The sequence below is a fragment of the Mastigoproctus giganteus genome, chromosome 5 (genome assembly GCF_048544385.1).
Source record: "Mastigoproctus giganteus isolate SK-2022 chromosome 5, ASM4854438v1, whole genome shotgun sequence".
NCBI classification, from domain to species: Eukaryota; Metazoa; Arthropoda; class Arachnida; order Uropygi; family Thelyphonidae; genus Mastigoproctus; species Mastigoproctus giganteus.
Window position 1 is genome coordinate 198,214,316 of NC_143579.1, and position 19,046 is coordinate 198,233,361.

The 19,046-nt window shown below is 39.5% G+C and overlaps 1 protein-coding gene across 1 annotated transcript in view; it reads right to left on the minus strand.

Annotated features, from left to right (window-relative positions):
- Nucleotides 1–685: 685 nt before the first annotated feature.
- The window catches only part of IFT20 (intraflagellar transport 20), a 65,938-nt gene continuing 47,577 nt past the window's right edge, over nucleotides 686–19,046 (minus strand). Inside the window, exon 4 of the mRNA XM_090373635.1 lies at nucleotides 686–1,351. Coding sequence (XP_090229761.1) covers nucleotides 1,270–1,351 — 82 coding nt within the window. The 3' untranslated portion in view covers nucleotides 686–1,269. The remainder of the gene's footprint in view (nucleotides 1,352–19,046) is intronic.

Here is a 19,046-nt window from a genome sequence, read left to right on the forward strand (position 1 = left end):
CTAATGTAAATATATAAGTAATTACAACAAAAAATAGTCTCCATGGCGACTAAGAAATTGGATTTGACAATTATTATTATACAGATCAGTTGTCGAGGCTGAACTATTAGTTCTTTGTTTTTACAATCACTGTGTTCTATCTTACAAGGATCAGTACAGCTTTTGACAAATGTACTTTATGATGGACTCCTAGTAAGTTGCCAAACTATTTGCAGCATTATCTTATGGAAATCTTACTAGATGGAACATGGTGAAACACCAGCCCATGCCAATCATACCTAGATTTCATTAGGATAACACAGAAATTAAAGTTACCTGGAGAGCATTGCATTAGTTTCTTATTCAACATTGAAACAACAAACTTTATCTTTTTTTTTTTTGACTGGAGAAAAAAATAAATATTTTTGAAGACCGTTCACTTGTGAAATGGAATATCTGCATGCAGGATGGTTGTAAGTTGGTAATTTATCACCTCATGTACTTTTTTGATTTTTGTTGCTTCAGTAAAATGATAATAGTTAACATATCATTTGTAATTAATTTTGAACATATAAATAAAAGTTATTCATGTAAAGAAATTTAAAAAGCTTTTAACTTCATAGTTTAATTATCGATGGACCGTCCAATATCGTAATGTGAAATTGACTGTTATCAACAATATGTTGTTGGGTTTTAGGCACATTAGCAACTTGAGACCATTCTGCACTTTTCTGTATTATGGCTGACGTGTGCTCTTGGCCTAACTGGCACGTTGAGTTAGCTGAAAAACCAAGAATAATTCACAAGTGGAAACCCTACTTCTTTTGCCTGAGATCAGCTAATTACAGCCTCAAGTCTAAGATGGCTTTAAAAATTCTTTAAGTCATAGGACTTAAACTCAGCCTCTCCAGATCAGTGACAAGTGGCAGAACTACTATACTATCATGAGGAGGGCATTATATGAATTTAATACTGACAAGCATGCAAGGGGAATAACAATATTTTCTTCTCATTACATGATTTAAGTTTGCTGGGTAATTGCCACCCCCACAACCTGGCAACCATCTTTTGGTAGCGATGACTTGATACTGAACAAATTTGTTGATTCTACTAATAAGCAGAACATATGTGACAATATGAAAATAGAATTTTTTTGCTATAAAAAATAATCCACACTTTATTTTTATTGCAATCTTGTCATATTTTAATTGCACATTTGCGCAAAAGGGATAAAGTGAAGAGAGGGGGGAAAGTTGCAACAGATACAATTAACATAAATCTTCTGGACTTTCACTTCTGAAGGAGAAATTGTTCTATCATCTCATTCTGTTCAGTTTCTTCTTTCTTCAGAGAATCAGACTGAACTTTAAGCCTATAAAGTAAAAACCAGCTAAAAGAATTATTTTTTTCAATACAAAAAGATAGACAAAAATAAATTTGTTCTAGCTAGTCAGTTTAAATAAAACAAAAATTATTCAAATTAGTAAACTGTTAGAATTCACTACAATCAGCTTAATTTTTGGAGAGGAGAGTTCAAATTTGACTTTAACTTTAAAGTATCTGTACATGTCTAGTTAAGTGTAACAATGCATTATTATTATTACATTCTCTCCAAGGTAAGTGTGAAAGGATCTAAAATTTATCAGTTTCTTGAGTACAGCATAGGGGAAATCTTAATGTTCAAATGAAAATCACAGATGCATGCAAACACATCGAAAACAAAGTGGACTAAGTCAGGCAAGCAAATGCAACCTAACAATTATAAAACTGAATTGGACTGTGTTGCCCAATTCACTTTTTGTCCACTTGATTAGATAGCTGATAATGATGACTGCAGAAGGGTGAGTGAATCAGTATTGACACCATAACTTGTATTTGGAATTCAATGAAGTCAGTTTGTGATGGGGATTCAAACAGCTGTCACCACAAAAAAAAAAAAAAAAAAAAAAAAAAGGCAATACTAGTTCATATTTCATTGGTTCTGAATGAACAGTTTCAGAGGGAACAGATTCAGTTTTTGAGAGTGAGTTTTTGAAGTGCACTGAAACTACGAGAGAGATATTCACCTCCAATTTCTCATTTTTTTTATGAGTTTGCTTTTAAGGCTGTGGCTTCAGAAAACAAGATAGTGGCATTATGTTTTGGATGCTAAATGTTTATTTCTAGCAAGTTAACATGTTGACTTGCTAGAGTAAGGATCGCCAAATGGAAACCACCAATGGTTTTTAACAGGCCATGAGTGACCTGAAATTAAGTCAATAATAAATAACAGGATAAGTGTTTCTCTTATTTATTTTTGAATGTTTAACAACCCATATTATTCACACAACGCATTAGGTAATCAGTATAATTTTGATAATTCATCATCAATGTGACAAATTACCCCCCACATGATGAAAAAAAAAGAGAGAGAGACAAAATAAGAGATGTGACAATTAATGAGATTATACTGTATTTTAGTTTTGCATTTTAAGTTCCCTTAATTTGACATGTGACACTTAAAAATACAAGCAATCAAATTTTCTCAAAATGCTAAACTTCTGCACAGAACTAAGCATTTAAGATTAATTCTTTCTGCACACACAAAGACATCTCCTGTAGCATTTTGTCAAGGAAGGATGCACAGAACTGCCTTTGGCAATTCCCCACCAAGCTTACTCCTATTCTTTGCCGCCTTTTTTTGCTTTCTTATTCTAAAGGTGTTTTTCCTTCTGCTTGGAAATTTGCTCATATCCAGCCAGTTCCTAAAAAGGTTGACAAATCCCTCCCATCCAATTATCGTCCCATTGCAATTACTTCTACTCTTTCTAAAGTAATGGAGAAATCAATTAACCGCCAACTCTTAAACTACCTAGAAACCTTCCGTCTGATCAACGATCACCAGTATGGATTCCGTCAGTGTCGATCCACTGGTGATATTCTGGCTTATATTACCCATTTATGGACTAATTCAATGGAAAGGTTCAGTGAAACACAAGTAGTTTTGCTCTTGAGATCTCAAAGGCTTTTGATCGTGTTTGGCATAAAGGTCTTCTAAACAAGCTTCCATCTTATGGTTTGCCAACTGTTTTTAGTAATTGGTTATCCAGCTTTCTCTCTGATCGCTCACTGAGGGTGATGGTTGATGGCTCTCTGTCTTCTAACTTCTCCACTAATGCCGGTGTCCACCAAGGTTCAGTTCTTTCCCCCACCCTTTTCCTCTTGTATATCAATGACCTTCTTCCATTGACTGGAAATCCTATCCATAGTTTTGCTGATGATAGCACATTGCATTCAACTTTCCATTTTGAGAAACCTTGTCCTGCTCAATCAGCCTCAACTTCTCGAAAATCTGCTACCAATTCCTTAAATGCCAATCTTCAGGTAATTCTCCAGTGGGGCAAAGACAACTTAGTTGATTTCAACCCTTCTAAAACTCAGTCTTGTCTTATATCTCGCAAAAAGGATTCTTCTGCTCCTATGCTTATCTTTAGTGACACTCCAATTTCTAGGCAAAAGGATATATCTCTTTTGGGGATTACCCTGACTTCTAATCTCTCTTGGCACAAGCACATTACAAATATTGCTTCCTCTGCATCTAAAAAACTTGGTTTTCTCTTTCGCTCTCGGCGCTACTTTTCTTTCAAACAGCTGCTCACTCTGTATAAATCGCAAATCCGCCCTGCCATGGAATATTGTTCCCACATCTGGGGTGGTGCCCCCAAAACCTCTCTCAGGCTTCTTGATTCCATTCAGAAGAGGGCAGTTAGGTTAATTAATGATTCATCTCTAACAGAGTCTCTCCACTCACTGTCTCATAGACGCACTGTTTCTGCTGCATGCCTCTTCTACAGATATTTCCATGGGCACTGTTCTTCTGAATTACCTTCTATAATTCCTGCTCTCTCTTTCAAAACAGTCCGAACACGTGTCGCCACCAGCCAACATCCATTTACTGTCCAACTTCAAACCCACAGAACCAACTTTTCATCTTCCTCATTTATTCATTCAACTGCCGTTTTCAGGAACAACCTTCCTTCATACGTATTTCCTGAAAATTACAATCTACAGAAGTTCAAGTCCAATGTCAACAAATATCTTCTTTCATCTTCTCAATCTCCAACCCAAGCATGGTACGGTACTAAGTACTATAGGTTCTAATACCTCTCGTGTTTGGGGTTCACATAAAAAAAAAAAAAAAAAAAAAAAGCTAAGGTGTTCTTGCTGCTCTTCAACATTATTTGGATTACAAAATTAAGAACTGCAGCACAATATCTTAATACTACACTACTACCATGATAACACTATGTGGTATGAATCTGAAAATATCCATTTACTGTACACGACCTTCCAAAAAGTATCTAGACACTCCTGTTTTCGGCACCCATTGGACAGTCCCAGATAAAAATGTAATAATCATACCAAGTGACACATTAGCTGTTCCTGTCAGAGTGTCTTGTTTTGTATAATTGCTGTCCACCTACACCAGGGGTAAGCAAACTTTTTTGAGTGAAGAGCCATTTTTGATCTAATTAAAAAAACAATTCGAAGAGCAGCACCTCAGCTCAAGCTGGGGGCCAGGGGAAGTTTTTTAAGAAATGGCATAGAGTGGGAAGGTGTTTTATTAAAAAAAATATTTTTCGAAATATTTATCAATACTGAAAAAAATGTAACAAACATCCAATTAGGTACGAATTAATGTAACTTTTGCTGCTGAACTTCTTGGGAAAGTCTCAACATCAAGCGAGTATGTCGTAATTTTCATCTAAACATGTTGAGAGACTCGCATTGTTCAGACGGTTTCTTCATTTATTTTTAATATAGAGTTCACGTTCAAAAATATTTGCTTGCAGAAATACATCAAACCAAAAACTGAGAGGAGTCCAAACAGAAATATTTTCAAATTTATACACATGTCCGGTAAGCTACTCCATGCATCAAACACAATTTGGTCTTCCTTTTTCAACTCATCTATTGCTGTCCATTTGTGTAGAATTTCAAGGGCAGCCTTTGCCTCTCCAAATCCCCAGTTTCAGTTTTAAGGCATTTTAGCCTTGCACTCCACATGTCCTTGATTTTTAAGTCCTCTAATCCATTTCAAATTGTGTCGACTCAGTCCATTCCTTCTTAAATTCCCGGTTTTCTTGCTCGATCTTTCTCTTTTGAGTTGACATTTTAAAAATGATAGCAATTTTAATGTTCTCTTATTTCACTTGTTTAATAATACCATGTCACTTACTTAAAAAAGTCAAGTGATTTATAATATGAATTCACGTACTTTCACAAACACTACGTATACATGGATATTATTTTGTTCCTGTTTTAACCTATTTTATATTCGTCAGTGCCGCAACGATTAATCTTCGACACCTTGCAGTACATGTACTCTGCTCGTGATGCGCAGGCAAACTAAACTGAGAAGTGTTTGTGGCTTGCGCAGAAACATGCTATATTTATGTTGCTGCTTGCACCCACTGCATTTGTCGTACATGTGCTAAAAGTTAAAGAGCCGCAGTTATATGTTCAAAGAGCTAAAGGTTGCCGACCCCTGACCTCATCCAAAGCTGACTATCAATTATGTTATCAATGAAAGTACTACTATTGCCTAGCAATGTGCAGGAAGACCATGGAAGCTCATACCACATGATTCGGCCCTGGAAAGATTGTGCAAGGCTCAAGGGGTAGAATTTTTTTCAGCCTGGACTGTACTTGTTAACAGGAGAGATTGCTTCTACAGGGATGGGATACACTTAAATAGAAAGGGTGCAAGAATATTTGCTGATGCTATCGAGGCAGTGTTAGGTGGGTCGGAAAACTGCTAGCTTGGGGGGAGACAAAGACCAATAGATTGACAGTAGCCACTGGCAGAGGTGAAAGAGATTCTTGCACTGCTTCTATTAGAATGAGCAGAAGCCTGAAAAACAAGATGCATGGTATTTCAGAGACTGCTGGGAGCCACTGCGGTACAAGTAAACACATGGGTTGTGTTAGGGTAGCTAAGAATAGAAACAGGTGCAGGTATACTTGCGTGTACACCAATGCTAGGAGTTTAGTAAATAAATTTGATGAATTTGAGGTATTGCTCAAAACATCAAAGGCAGATATTGTTGGTATATCAGAGACGTGGTGTCACACAGATATAAGGGATGCAGAATTGCAATTTGGGGAGTACAACGTCTACAGAAAGGATAGGAAGGGGGGAGGGGTTATGCTATTAGTTAAGAAACACATAAAAACCAAGGAAGTGAAGCCAGTCGACATCGCTGGACAGTGCAGTGTTGAGTCAGTTTGGTGTGACATAAGCATTGGGAGATCAAAATTGAGAGTAGGAGTGTGCTATAGGCCTAATGACTCTGATGAGTATAATAAGGAACTGTACAGGGAAATAGAGTGGGCCAGTAAATCAGAGTGTCTTATAATGGGAGATTTTAATTTCCCAGATATTGACTGGAATTTGGGGGCTGGTTACTCACACACTAGCAGGGCTTTTGTGGATTTATTGGATGATTGTTTTCTACATCAGCATGTTCGGGAGGCAACTAGAGGGAGTAATACTCTTGATTTGATTATCAGCAGTGATCCTTCATGCATTAAGAATCTGCAGATAAATGAACCACTAGGTGGCAGTGATCACAGTGTGCTGAAGTGGGATTTACTCAAAGAGGTAACTACCATTAGGGGTAAAGGGAAGGGTTATTGCTTCCGTAAAGGCGACTACGATGGACTGAGACAGTATTTAAATTCTATACAGTGGGACCAACTGATGATGTTACCAACAGCAAATTCAAAATGGGAAGCATTCAAAGAACTTATCTTGGAAGCTACTAGGCTTTACATACCAACTAAGAAATATTGTTCAAGGTTTAGGCCAAAATGGATGTCAGATGAACTAATGAGGCATATGGCAGAAAAGAAAAATGCATGGGATACTTACAAATTAACACATGACACAGAAGCCTATGATAGATACAAGTTGATATGCAACCAAGTTACAAAGGAGGTTAGGCAGGCGAAGGCAGATTACGAGAAATCCTTGGCAAGGGATGCAAAGAAAAACAGCAAAGAGTTCTTTACTTATGTAAACTCTAGAAGGAAGGGGATGAATCAGATTGGTCCACTTGATATTGATGGGTCAACTGTTGTTGATCCTGCTCAGGTAGCTAACAAACTAAATGAATATTTTGCATCTACATTCACACATGAGGAGTTATTCAGCAAGGGGAATGCCAGTGGTGTATTCAACTCTAGCAGTAAGCTACAGAATCTTGAAATAACTGAGAGTAAAGTGGAGGAGAAACTGTTGAAGATAAACACAAGAAAGGCACCCGGGGTGGATGGGATCTATCCAGTTATATTAAAGGAGGCAGCAAAGGAAGTAAGCAAACCCTTAGCCATAATTATGAGAGCTTCCTTGGACTCAGGGGAGGTACCCATAGACTGGAAATGTGCAAATGTGACCCCAATTCACAAAGGAGGATCAAAGGCTGACACAAGTAATTATAGACCTGTGAGCTTAACTTCTGTTCCAGGAAAATTAATGGAGGCACTGGTTAAAGAAGCACTGCAGGATCATTTAGACAAGACTTCAGTTATAGCTCAGACACCGCATGGTTTTGTTAAGGGGAAGTCTTGCCTGACCAACTTGATTGGATACTATGATGCAGTCACGAAAGAACTGGATGCAGGGAATAACTTTGATATTATATACTTGGATCTTAGAAAGGCTTTTGATACTGTTGCACATGGAAGACTGCTACACAAATTGGAGCAGTGTGACATTGGAGGCAAATTGCTGCTATGGATAAAGGGATGGTTGAGGGGGAGAAGACAGAGAGTGGTAATCAATGGAGACTGCTCATCGTGGACTAATGTTATTAGTGGAGTCCCTCAGGGCTCAGTGTTGGGTCCATTATTGTTTTCTGTATTTATAAATGATATTGATGATGGTATATCAAGCTTAATGTCCAAGTTTGCAGATGATACAAAGGTTGGCAGGGTTGTCAAGGACACTACTGACACTATGCTGCTGCAACAGGATCTGGAAAGGTTGAGCAGATGGGCTGAGAGGTGGCAAATGAAGTTTAACATTGACAAATGTAAAGTACTACACATGGGAAACAGCAACCCCAGATCAACGTATCAACTCTGTGGTATTACACTGACAGTGGTAGAGAATGAAAGGGACTTGGGGGTGATTGTGCAGGCAGATATGAAGTTCTCTGAGCAGTGCAGACGGGCTGCAAGAGTAGCTCATGGAGTATTGTCAATGATATACAGGAATTTTTCCAGCAGGGATAAGGAGGTGATTATTCCATTGTATAAGGCAATGGTCAGGCCACACCTAGAGTACTGTATACAGGTCTGGAGGCCTCATTTCAAGAAGGATGTAGAGCTGCTGGAACGAGTACAGAGAAGGGCAACAAGATTAGTGAATGGAACAAAGGGGTGCTCTTACGAAGAAAGGCTTAAGTTTTGCAAATTACAGTGTCTGGAGACTAGGTACCAGCGAGGTGATCTGATAGAGGTGTATAAAGCCTTGAATGGTTTAAGCATGCTCAATGCTGATGGGATTCTTCCTCTAGCTCAGAAAAATCACCTGAGAGGGCATAAATTCAAATTGAGGAAAGACAGATGTAGGATAGACGTGCGGAAGTTTGCCTTTAGCCAGTGGGTGGTTGGTTGGTGGAACAGACTGCCATCCCTTGTGGTGGAGGTTGATAGCCTAAATAAGTTTAAGGCTCAGCTGGACAGGTATTTTGAACGAACAGAGGGGTGAAATGGAAGTGGGTTTTTTTTTTTTTTTGGCTGATGCTGCATAAGCTTGCTTTCTTGCATCAAATGCCTCTGCTAATGCTAATGCTAATTAGGGGTACTTAGAAGGTTAATATGATAATCTCATCAAACATCCCTGCAAAACACCAACCAGGAGTTTAAGGCATCAACTGGGTTGAGGTCTGTATATACACATGTTAAGTACAGGGCTCTGCAGTCTTGGTTTCCATGGGAGAGCAACAATGCATGAGGGAAACATCTTCCACTGGAAGCAAGTCCTGCCTTGCTTGGTGCAGTGAATACCATAACTGGTCCTGTGAGCAGTGGAAGTTGGTTCTATGGAGTAAAAAAATCTTGCTACACCCTATTCACAGTAGATGGATGAGTGTTAATGTGGAAGATGCCAACAATTAAGTTTGCAGGACGTGGGGTCACAGTGTGAAGCTGTTTCTAATGTTATGGGCTTTCATAACTTTGAGAATCATTAATGCCAATGTCTACCTTAACATTTTGGACAATTTGAGGCTCCCTAAAAAGTGGAGGATCTTTGATGCTGATCCATGCATTTTTCAATGGGATAATGCTCTTGGTGCTATTTGAGAATGGTTCATGGGCATAAATATACAAAAATAAAATGGCCTACAAAAAATCCCAATTTGAATCCTTTGAGATGAACTGAAAAGTTATTTGGGGGCTAGACCAACCCATCTCCCACTGGTATCTGAACTGGTTACTGTTCTGCAGGAGGAGGAATGGATGACCATATAGTTGCAGTCTATCATTTGTTGGTGGAAAGCTGATGCAAGAGGGTGGAGTTTGACATAGTGACCAGAGGGGGACTGACACGTTAATGAAGTAAGTGGCATTGACAAAAATGTAAATCATCACGTGTTTGGATACTTTCTAGAAGGTAGCATAGCAACATCATGGCTATCAATTTTTGACTTTTGAAAAGCTCGAGATAACTGTAAGGAGGAAGAAAAAAAAAAAAAAAAAAAAAAAGTTTTTTTAAAAAATTCAAACTGCACTAAAAATTAGATTTCATTGACAATACACATCTTATATTAAAATACAGCTACAGGATTTTTTTCTTTCATTTTTTTATCAGTACAGTATATTTTCAAGCATTAGATTATTTAAGATTTTTTTGTCTGTAGGTTTCTCTTTGGATTTTCTTTTAGATATCATTTGATTTTAATTGTGCTTCAAGAAAGGTACCGTTGCAGGTGTGCTCTCTTCAGATACAACTGAATCGAAGTTTTGTTTATAACAGGCTTTTGACATTCAAAGAGGGTGAAGAGCAAATAAAGAGGGTGAAGAGCAAATAATTGTAGGGAAACAGGCAAAACAGATTTTTTTTTTTTTTTTTTGCAAAAAAAAAAAGGGCAGCAAATGGGAGATTTTTCACAACATACATATATATTTTATATTAAAATGCAGACATAGGATTGTTTACCAGTGCATTATAATTACCTAGGATTTCTCTATCTATGGATTCAAGTTAGACACACTGATTTTGATTATTTCAAGAAAGTTACTGTTGCATATATTTTTTTTCTCTTAGGAATGTTGAGTCCAAGTTTTGTTCTTAAACGTGGCCTTGCAGTCTAGACTTACTATTAAGAGCATTTCCAAAGCTTCAACAGAAAGAGATCTGAACTTAGTTTTTGTTTTTCTCATCTGGCTGAATATTCTCTTGCACTCAGCACTGCTACAAGAACTTTTTAAAATGCCAAGAAAGAATCAGGATACTTTTCTTTTTATATTTCAAGCTTCCATGTGCACAATCACTTTCCCAGTCGCTGCAAAGCAATTTGCGAACATTTTCGTGGTGTAGATTTTCTTGAAGTTTGCAATCACTTGCTGGTCCATTGGTTGAAGAAGAGGAGTGGTGTTGGGTGGCAAAAATTTGACTTGAACAAAGTCAAATTGTGCCTCAAGAGATTGAACAAGGTTGGGATCATGGCCTGGCGCATTAACGAGCAGGAGCAGTGCCTTCACAGGAAGCTTATTTTTTTCAAGATAACTCTTTACTGAAGGACAGAAAACTTCAAGCTCCCATTCGTCGAAGACATATCCCGTAATCCAGGCCTTCTTGTTACTGCACTAAAACACTCCCAGCATGCTTTTGTCGACCTTTTGTTGTTTAAATACTCTGAGGGTGTTAGAGTGATACACAAGCAAAGGCTTCAGCTTAAAATCTCAAAAGGCATTGTCACCCAACAGGAGAGTGAGCCTATCTTTCATAGGCTTATGCCCAGGTAAACTAGCCTCATTCTCAGTGATGTACGTTCTCCTGGGCATACGCTTCCAGAAGAGGCCAGTTTCATCAATGTTAAAAACCTGCTGGGGACAATAACCCTCCTGATCAACAAACTCTTGGAATTCAATTTTAAAGGTCTCAGCTGCTTTTTTTTTTTTTTTTTTTTATCAGCACTGGATGCCTCCCCATGCATTTCAACACTGATATATGTAACCTTTTTTTTGAAGCTCTCGAACCAGCCTTTGCTGGCTTTAGTTTCAAAGTGCACAGCACTGCCACTACAGCTTTAAGTTTCAGATCGTCATAGATCGGAAACAATCACACAAGTGATGTTCCACGCACTGGCCAATAACGTTGTTGAACAATAAAAAAGGCATAATTTGGTTGAGAACAATTGTACGAGTGATGTTCCATGAGCCACTTATTTTCAACCACGTATCATTCCAGCTATATCGGAAAGCCATCGGTACAAGCAAATATCATCGGTCCTTAAAATAAATGATCATATGAAAGGTATATCGGTTTCTGAGAATACAGAATGTCGATGTCATCATAAGTCACTATTTTCAAATTTTGTGCACCAAATTTGAAACAAACCTGAAAATGGAACTAATAGGAATATATATATATATATATATATATATATATATATATAATGATGCAATCCATAATGAAATCCTTAAGGAAAGATGAAATATTGGCATTAATTTAGCAAATAAAAAAAATAAAAAATTTTTTTTTTACCCCCAAACATGGGTCATTTGACATCTGTCAAATGACCCATCATTGTTTTTGTTCCATTTTGGTTGATGCCACTGCTGGGTTAAAATAAACAGCCAAATTGCCTACCCCCCAACCCTCTGCAGCCAGAAGAGTGGAACACAGACTTAATGGATGGGTGATGACAACATGTCTTGAATTACCAGCTTGCTGCCTGTTTAGGATTGCTTTTATCAGAAGTTTGTGATTGTCTTTTTTCTTGAATTTGTCCTCTTTCAAAACATTTGGATCATGAACTGGATTTGAACATAAATCAATGCCAGTCACTTGTACTCCCAATTTGATGCTGACTGTGTGTGTGTGTGAGTGATGTGGCAGATGAACTGATTAGATACTTTGCATTGATCTTTACTGACAAAAGACCTTTATGCTAAAAAGAGGGTGTACGAGTGAGACTTAACCATATGAAATTAGTTATGTAGGTGATTGTTTATTACAAACATTTTTGAGCATAAAGGTAAGGCTCCTGGAGTTGGCATTACCCTGTAGTTTTGAGGGAGAGCACCAGGGAGTATAAAGTGTGTTAGCTGTCTAACGGTACCAGGGGTTCTCCTTATCTCTGCATTGTATACTTGTGGAGGCCAGAGATTTAAAAGTGTGTGCGATATGGTTATGTTGTGTAGTGTTATGCTCTGTTATTTCTCTAACCATTTAACCACTGGGCCTCTAGTGGAACCCACTGTTGCCCACACTTAGCCACGAGAAGGCAGGTCAGGTACACCTAGTAGATAGATTACTTTGGTACTCTGGCAGGCCCTGTCACCTAGTTTCCGAAGATTTCAGTGGCAAAGGCTTAAAAAAGGAAAAGGGAGCTGAACGCTGGAAGTCAGAAAAGGCCAAAATGGAATTTAAGGGAAGGTGAGATTAAATTTTTGGCTTTGGCTAAAGTGTGCAACATTAAGTTTGTGGCATACTTGGTCGGTTTAGTTAGAGTAGTGGGGGAGACTGAAGGCTGGAGGGACAGGCAGAAATATGGGGATGATAGAGAAGGCATCCCAGAAAAGTCAGTGAGAAGAGGGAGGAGGCATTGAGGGGGGGAATGAGACAGAGACCCATCTCACCCATCTCCCCCCTGGCACCAGGTGAAAGGGAGTAAAGGCACCACACAAGGGAGCATGGTGCAGGTTGCCTAATGGTACGCTGGCAGCAGGCTACATCTTGTCTTGATCAGTGGTTAATGCCAAGTCCTGGTGAGTCCAGCGATAAGTTGTTAATAGCCTTGATCAGTGGTTGATATGAAGTCTGTGAAGTCAGCTTTTGTTGTCACTTGAAGTTGGGATTCCACCACTTGGAGTGGCTGTAGTGCTGTGCAGTCGAGTCCTAGAAAGCTGCTGCCTGCAACTTTGTAGTTTTGCTTGTCAGGCTATTTCCCATTTGTGAGTTGTGTGGGGGCACAAGATCAGTGGCGCTCCATCGAGATGAGTGTTTGTCTTCTTGTGAAGAGGTCTTGGGCATAGGAAGTGAAGGCTTGGTAGTCTTCTTTTGTGTCTAGTATGTGGTGTTCTTATCCTCTGGGAGAATACATTATCTTGTTCACAGGCTCGAACCCCAGTCTAATCAAGAAGCGTGTGCTACACACTGCTGCTCCTGCCCACCTGGCTACAGAGGCGCCAGGACCTGAAGGGCGTGTGTACCCACGTGCTGCGGTTGATGGTGAGGTGAGTAGAATCGTTCTTTGGGTCAAGTCAATGATTCGCTGGTTAACTGCTGTGTTGGCTTTGTTGTACCACTTGCTGGAGGCATATGTGATAATAGGTATGAAGGCTGCTTTATAATATAAATGAAGTGTGCGCCGGCTGAGGCCCCAGTCCTGTGTGGTGACCCTGGCAACCAGGGCAGTGTATTCCTGATCTTGGAGCAGAGGTATTGAAGATGGTCTTTGAAGGAAGGATACATAAAGACGGTACTTCAATTGTTTTGAGAATTTTATCGTTGTCTGATTTATCTTGATCTGAGGTGGTCAACACAAATCCAGTTTTCCTTTCAGTAGGATTGAGTTAGTTTTGTCTGGTGAGATATTTAGATAGTTCTGTCCTGTCTAGTCTTGTAGTTGGGTCTAAGGTCTAATTAGCTAGTTCTTCCAGCTGTGCCCTGGAGTTTGCCGAGACCGCAAGGATAAGGTCATTGGTGAAAGCCTGGGATTTTACTTCGTTGAGGTCCAAGGCCAGGAAACTGTCCAGAACAACATTCCATAGATGTGGTCCCAGAACCGGACCCTGCAGACAACCCTGGCGAATTTTTCTTGAAAGAGACTGGTACGATGCTTTGATAGCTATAGATCTTTCTGATAGTTAGTTATTAATGGTCTGGAAGAGGTTTCCAGGGACACTAGTGGCCATGAGTCTTGCCAGGATATTTGGCCATCATAGTGTGTTGAAAGCCCTGGTGAAGTCCACTGAAATTACTAGAAAGTATTTCTTGTCACATTCCCCCAACTGTTGTAGGTGCTGGTGGGCGTCAACTGCTGAGAGGCCCCTGTCTAAAGCCAAAATGGTTAGATATTGTTAGGCCCGCTCAGTCACAATGTTGTTGTAGTAGTCGGCTGTACAATAGATGTTCAAAACGTTTGCTTGCCACAGAGTACGGCTATTGGTCAGTAAGACTCAGGTGGTTGAGGCTGCTTGGAGACGTGTTGTATAGGTTTAACAGCAGATCAAGGGTATATGCAATGGTCTTTTTTTTTTTTTTTTTTTTTTTTTTACTATTTCTGGTTCCAGCAGGTCTGGTCTTGGGCATTTATTTACCCTAATTAATGATGTGGCAGTAGTAAGTTCCTCCCTCGTGAAAGGCAGCTCAAATGCAAGGTTGTGGTATTCCTTTTTCTCCTGACAAATTCTTCTCTGTTCTTCTGTTTCTGGATCAACTGGTGGTTGAAAGATCACATCCAGTATGTTATCGATGGAGTTTTCTCAGTTTGTGGTCGTGGTGCCATGTAGCGTTCTGGTTGCGGGAATGACTTTGCCCTGGGGAAGTTTATTTGTCGTAATCTTATATACAACCCCCCCATGGGTCGTCGTTGCCTATGATTGAGACCAGATGCTGCCAGGATTGTTGTTTCCAGTGGCATATGTGTGCTGTGTAGGCATTTCTGGCCCTCTGGAATGTTCTTAGTTGGGTCTTCTGAGCTGCTGCAGGTCCCAGTTCTACCAAGGGACTGCACCCAGGGCTGGATTCTTTTTTGGTATTGCAGCATTGCAGGCCTGAGTTATAAGGGCTGTTGTCTTTCTCTGGAGGAGGTTCGGGTTGTTGCAGGTTTGCAGTTACCCCTGTTGTTCCTGTAGAGCAGTTGTCATAGCTGTCTGGAAGGTATCCCAGTTGGCTTTAGAGATAGTGTACCTGTGTTGCATTTGTCTTTGTATGGAGTCCTGGTTAATGATCTAGCAAGCTGGAATGTTATGACGTGGTGATTGGATGTGGTCCAAGCACCTTGAACTGTCTACCCAGTGATACTGTTGGCAATGTTCCTAGGAGTCATTGTAATATCTATAGTTGTGTCCCATAGCATACTGCAGAAAGTCGGCACGTTGTTTGGGAGGTTTAGTACTGTTATTGGTGCATTAGCCACTCCAATCTTTGCCCATTCTGGGTACCTTGGCAGTTGGGTGTGTGTGTGGCTATGCCACACCACCACTACTACTACCACCACCAAAGACCTGCAGCTGGCATCAGTGCCAATGATTACTTTTGCATTTGGGAGAGTATTTATTATGGTACGAAGATATCTGACAGAGAAAGTAATGTCCTTGCCTGACAATACAGGGACACCATGTAGAGAGTCCCCATGGCAGTGCCTATGTGGGCCCAAGTGGCCCAAGCTGTGCATAGGCGAGTTATTCTAGTGGCTGTAACGTCCGGATTTCTAATGGCAATAGCAGCCCAGGGAGTATCATCTTCTGTTTGTATAATTTTGTATGTCAAGGGATACCCCTGGACTGCCTACATATGGGTATGCAGTTCTTGGAGTATTATAACATCAATGCTCTCCTCCTGCACTTTGAGTCGTACCTGGTCAACCACTGCACTGGCCCCCTGCACGTTTATTTGAAGAAACTTGGCCTTGGTAGTATTGTACTTCTTAGGGAGTGTATTGAATCACTGAAGTTAATTATGAGAGCATCTTTGGACTCGGAGGGGGGGTGTCATTTGGATTGGAGAAGTGCCAATGTATTACCAATACTTAAAGATGGTTCTAAGAAGTTGCTAACCACAGACCAGTTAGTCTGACTTCAGTGGTAGTAAAAATCTTAAAGGCATTGATTAAGAGTGCAATCTAGGAACATTTAGATAGATATGCATTCTGAGAGACACACAACATGGCTTTTTAAGGGAAAATCATGTTTAACTAACTTACTAGTAGGCTCTTTTCACACAGTTACTAATGAGATGGATTTAGGGAGCAATTTCAACAGTTCATTTGGATTTTAGCAAAGCATTTGACCCGGTCCCTTTTGAGAGGTTATTGTATAAGCTTGAACAGGTTGTGATTACTGGTAGGATTCTAAGATGGACTGCTGGGTGGCTGCAGGGCAGAAGGCAGTGGGTTGTGATTAATGGATATTCTTCAGATTGGTGTAACATCAGGAGTGAGGTCCTTCAAGGATCGGTTCTTGGACCACTGTTGTTTCTCATTTTAAAAAAATGACACTGACGAAAGGATAGAATGTGTGCATAAAGATTGGTAGATCATTAATGATCAGTGCCAAGTAGCACAAGTTGAGGATGACTTGAACAGATTTCAAAGATGATCAGAGAAGTGGCAGCTTTTAACGTGGGGAATAGCAACCCCCAAAATAAATTATACACTTAGTGGGATTGAATTAAAAACAGTGGAGGAGGAAAGGGACATGGGAGTTATGATATGGGCAGATATGAAGTAGTTTTCTGAACGGTGTAAACAAGCAGTCAGGAAAGTCCATGGTGTCCTATCGATGATTTATCGAATGTTATCCTGTAGAGAGAGAGAGAGGTCATAATCCTCAGGATGACTTGAACAGACTTCAAAGATGATCAGAGAAGTGGCAGCTATGTTTTAATATAGAGAAGTGGCAGCTTTTAACTTGGGGAATAGCAACCCCCCAAATAAATTATACACTTGAGAGAGAGAGGGGGGGGGAGTCATAATCCCGCTGTATAAGGCAATTGTAAGGCCACATTTGGAATACTGTGTTCAAGTATGGAGACCTCATCTGAAAAAAGAATACAATACAGGGACACCATGTAGAGAGTCCCCATGGCAGTGCCTATGTGGGCCCAAGTGGCCCAAGCTGTGCATAGGCGAGTTATTCTAGTGGCTGTAACGTCCGGATTTCTAATGGCAATAGCAGCCCAGGGAGTATCATCTTCTGTTTGTATAATTTTGTATGTCAAGGGATACCCCTGGACTGCCTACATATGGGTATGCAGTTCTTGGAGTATTATAACATCAATGCTCTCCTCCTGCACTTTGAGTCGTACCTGGTCAACCACTGCACTGGCCCCCTGCACGTTTATTTGAAGAAACTTGGCCTTGGTAGTATTGTACTTCTTAGGGAGTGTATTGAATCACTGAAGTTAATTATGAGAGCATCTTTGGACTCGGAGGGGGGGGGTGTCATTTGGATTGGAGAAGTGCCAATGTATTACCAATACTTAAAGATGGTTCTAAGAAGTTGCTAACCACAGACCAGTTAGTCTGACTTCAGTGGTAGTAAAAATCTTAAAGGCATTGATTAAGAGTGCAATCTAGGAACATTTAGATAGATATGCATTCTGAGAGACACACAACATGGCTTTTTAAGGGAAAATCATGTTTAACTAACTTACTAGTAGGCTCTTTTCACACAGTTACTAATGAGCTGGATTTAGGGAGCAATTTCAACAGTTCATTTGGATTTTAGCAAAGCATTTGACCCTTCAATGAGCTTCTTGAAAGGATCAAATGGTGAGATTGGAAAAAGGACAAACATATGAGAAAAGACTGGGTATGAGCTACAGAGCTTGGCAACCAGGCTCTTCAGAGGTTTTTTTATAAGGCTCTGAGAGGGATTAGCAAAATGAACAAAGGTGGTGTTCTCACTGCTGTAAAGGATTCCAGAACTAGGGTGCATAAGTTAAAATTACAGGGATTGAAGTTTAGATTAGATTGTAGGAAGTTTTCTTTTAGCCAGTGAGTCATTGATTGCTCGAACAAATTGCCCTTGAAGGTAGTTGACACAGACAGTTTGAATAAATTCAAAGATAACTCACACAGATAACTGGATAGTTATCTGTTTGAGGAGGCAAGCATATAATTTATATTTTCTTATCTACTTTTTTTTTTTTTTTTTTGCAGTGCAGCAAAAGCCTGTGGCTTCTTTGCACTCTATGGAGAATACTGTTATTTATAACCTCTTCTATAGACATGTCAAAGGCTTTGAATCACTGATTACTGCTACTGGTGGCAATTGAAAAAATGGCCCATTTTTCAGAGCCATTGCTACCTCTCCTTTGCCTATGCGTGTTATTATACAACTGTGTTTTTTTTTTTTTTTCCTAATTGGGAACATATTTCTGAATGTGTGCAACAAATCAATATTTGGTATGCATGACATCATTGTTACTATGAAATGTTACATTTATTTTTCATTTCTTTCTACACACTGTATGTGTCCTTACGCTTATCTGTTTGAAAATGTCTGATTTCATTCACTTTTCTTGCTGCTTAAAATTGAAAAAGGTACATCTACACACAGTACACAAGGTACATCTACACACAGTACAGCAAATCTATTACCTTTTCCAAATTTTACAATGCATGGAAATTTTGTGTATGTCTTCTGAAATTTTCTTAGGCATCTTACTGAAAGACTAATTAGCTTTGCACCATGCAAGTATGCCAAAATAGTATTAAAGTGGCAAATGATGCAAATAAGCAAGCTTATACATCAGCATCAGAAAAAAAAACAAAAAAAAAACCCTTTCTCATTTCACCTATCGATCCCTTCCAACAGTTGGTCTACTTCTTACCTGAAATTATTCAGGCTATTCATTTCTACAACACCAGACAGAAGTCTGTTCCAGGAATCAACCAGCTGTTGGCTAAAGGCAAACCTCCACACATATAGCCTGAAACCATCCTTGATCAATTTGAATCTCTACCTCCTCATGTGAATTCCATTATAAAATCCTATTGAAAAGCAGTGCAATACTGAGGCAACTCTGTAAAGTTCTCTGGCATGAGAAAAACAAGCTGAAGAGACAGTAATTATGATATTCCAGTTAAGCATATTATGCTTGGTGGAAACAATAGGAATAT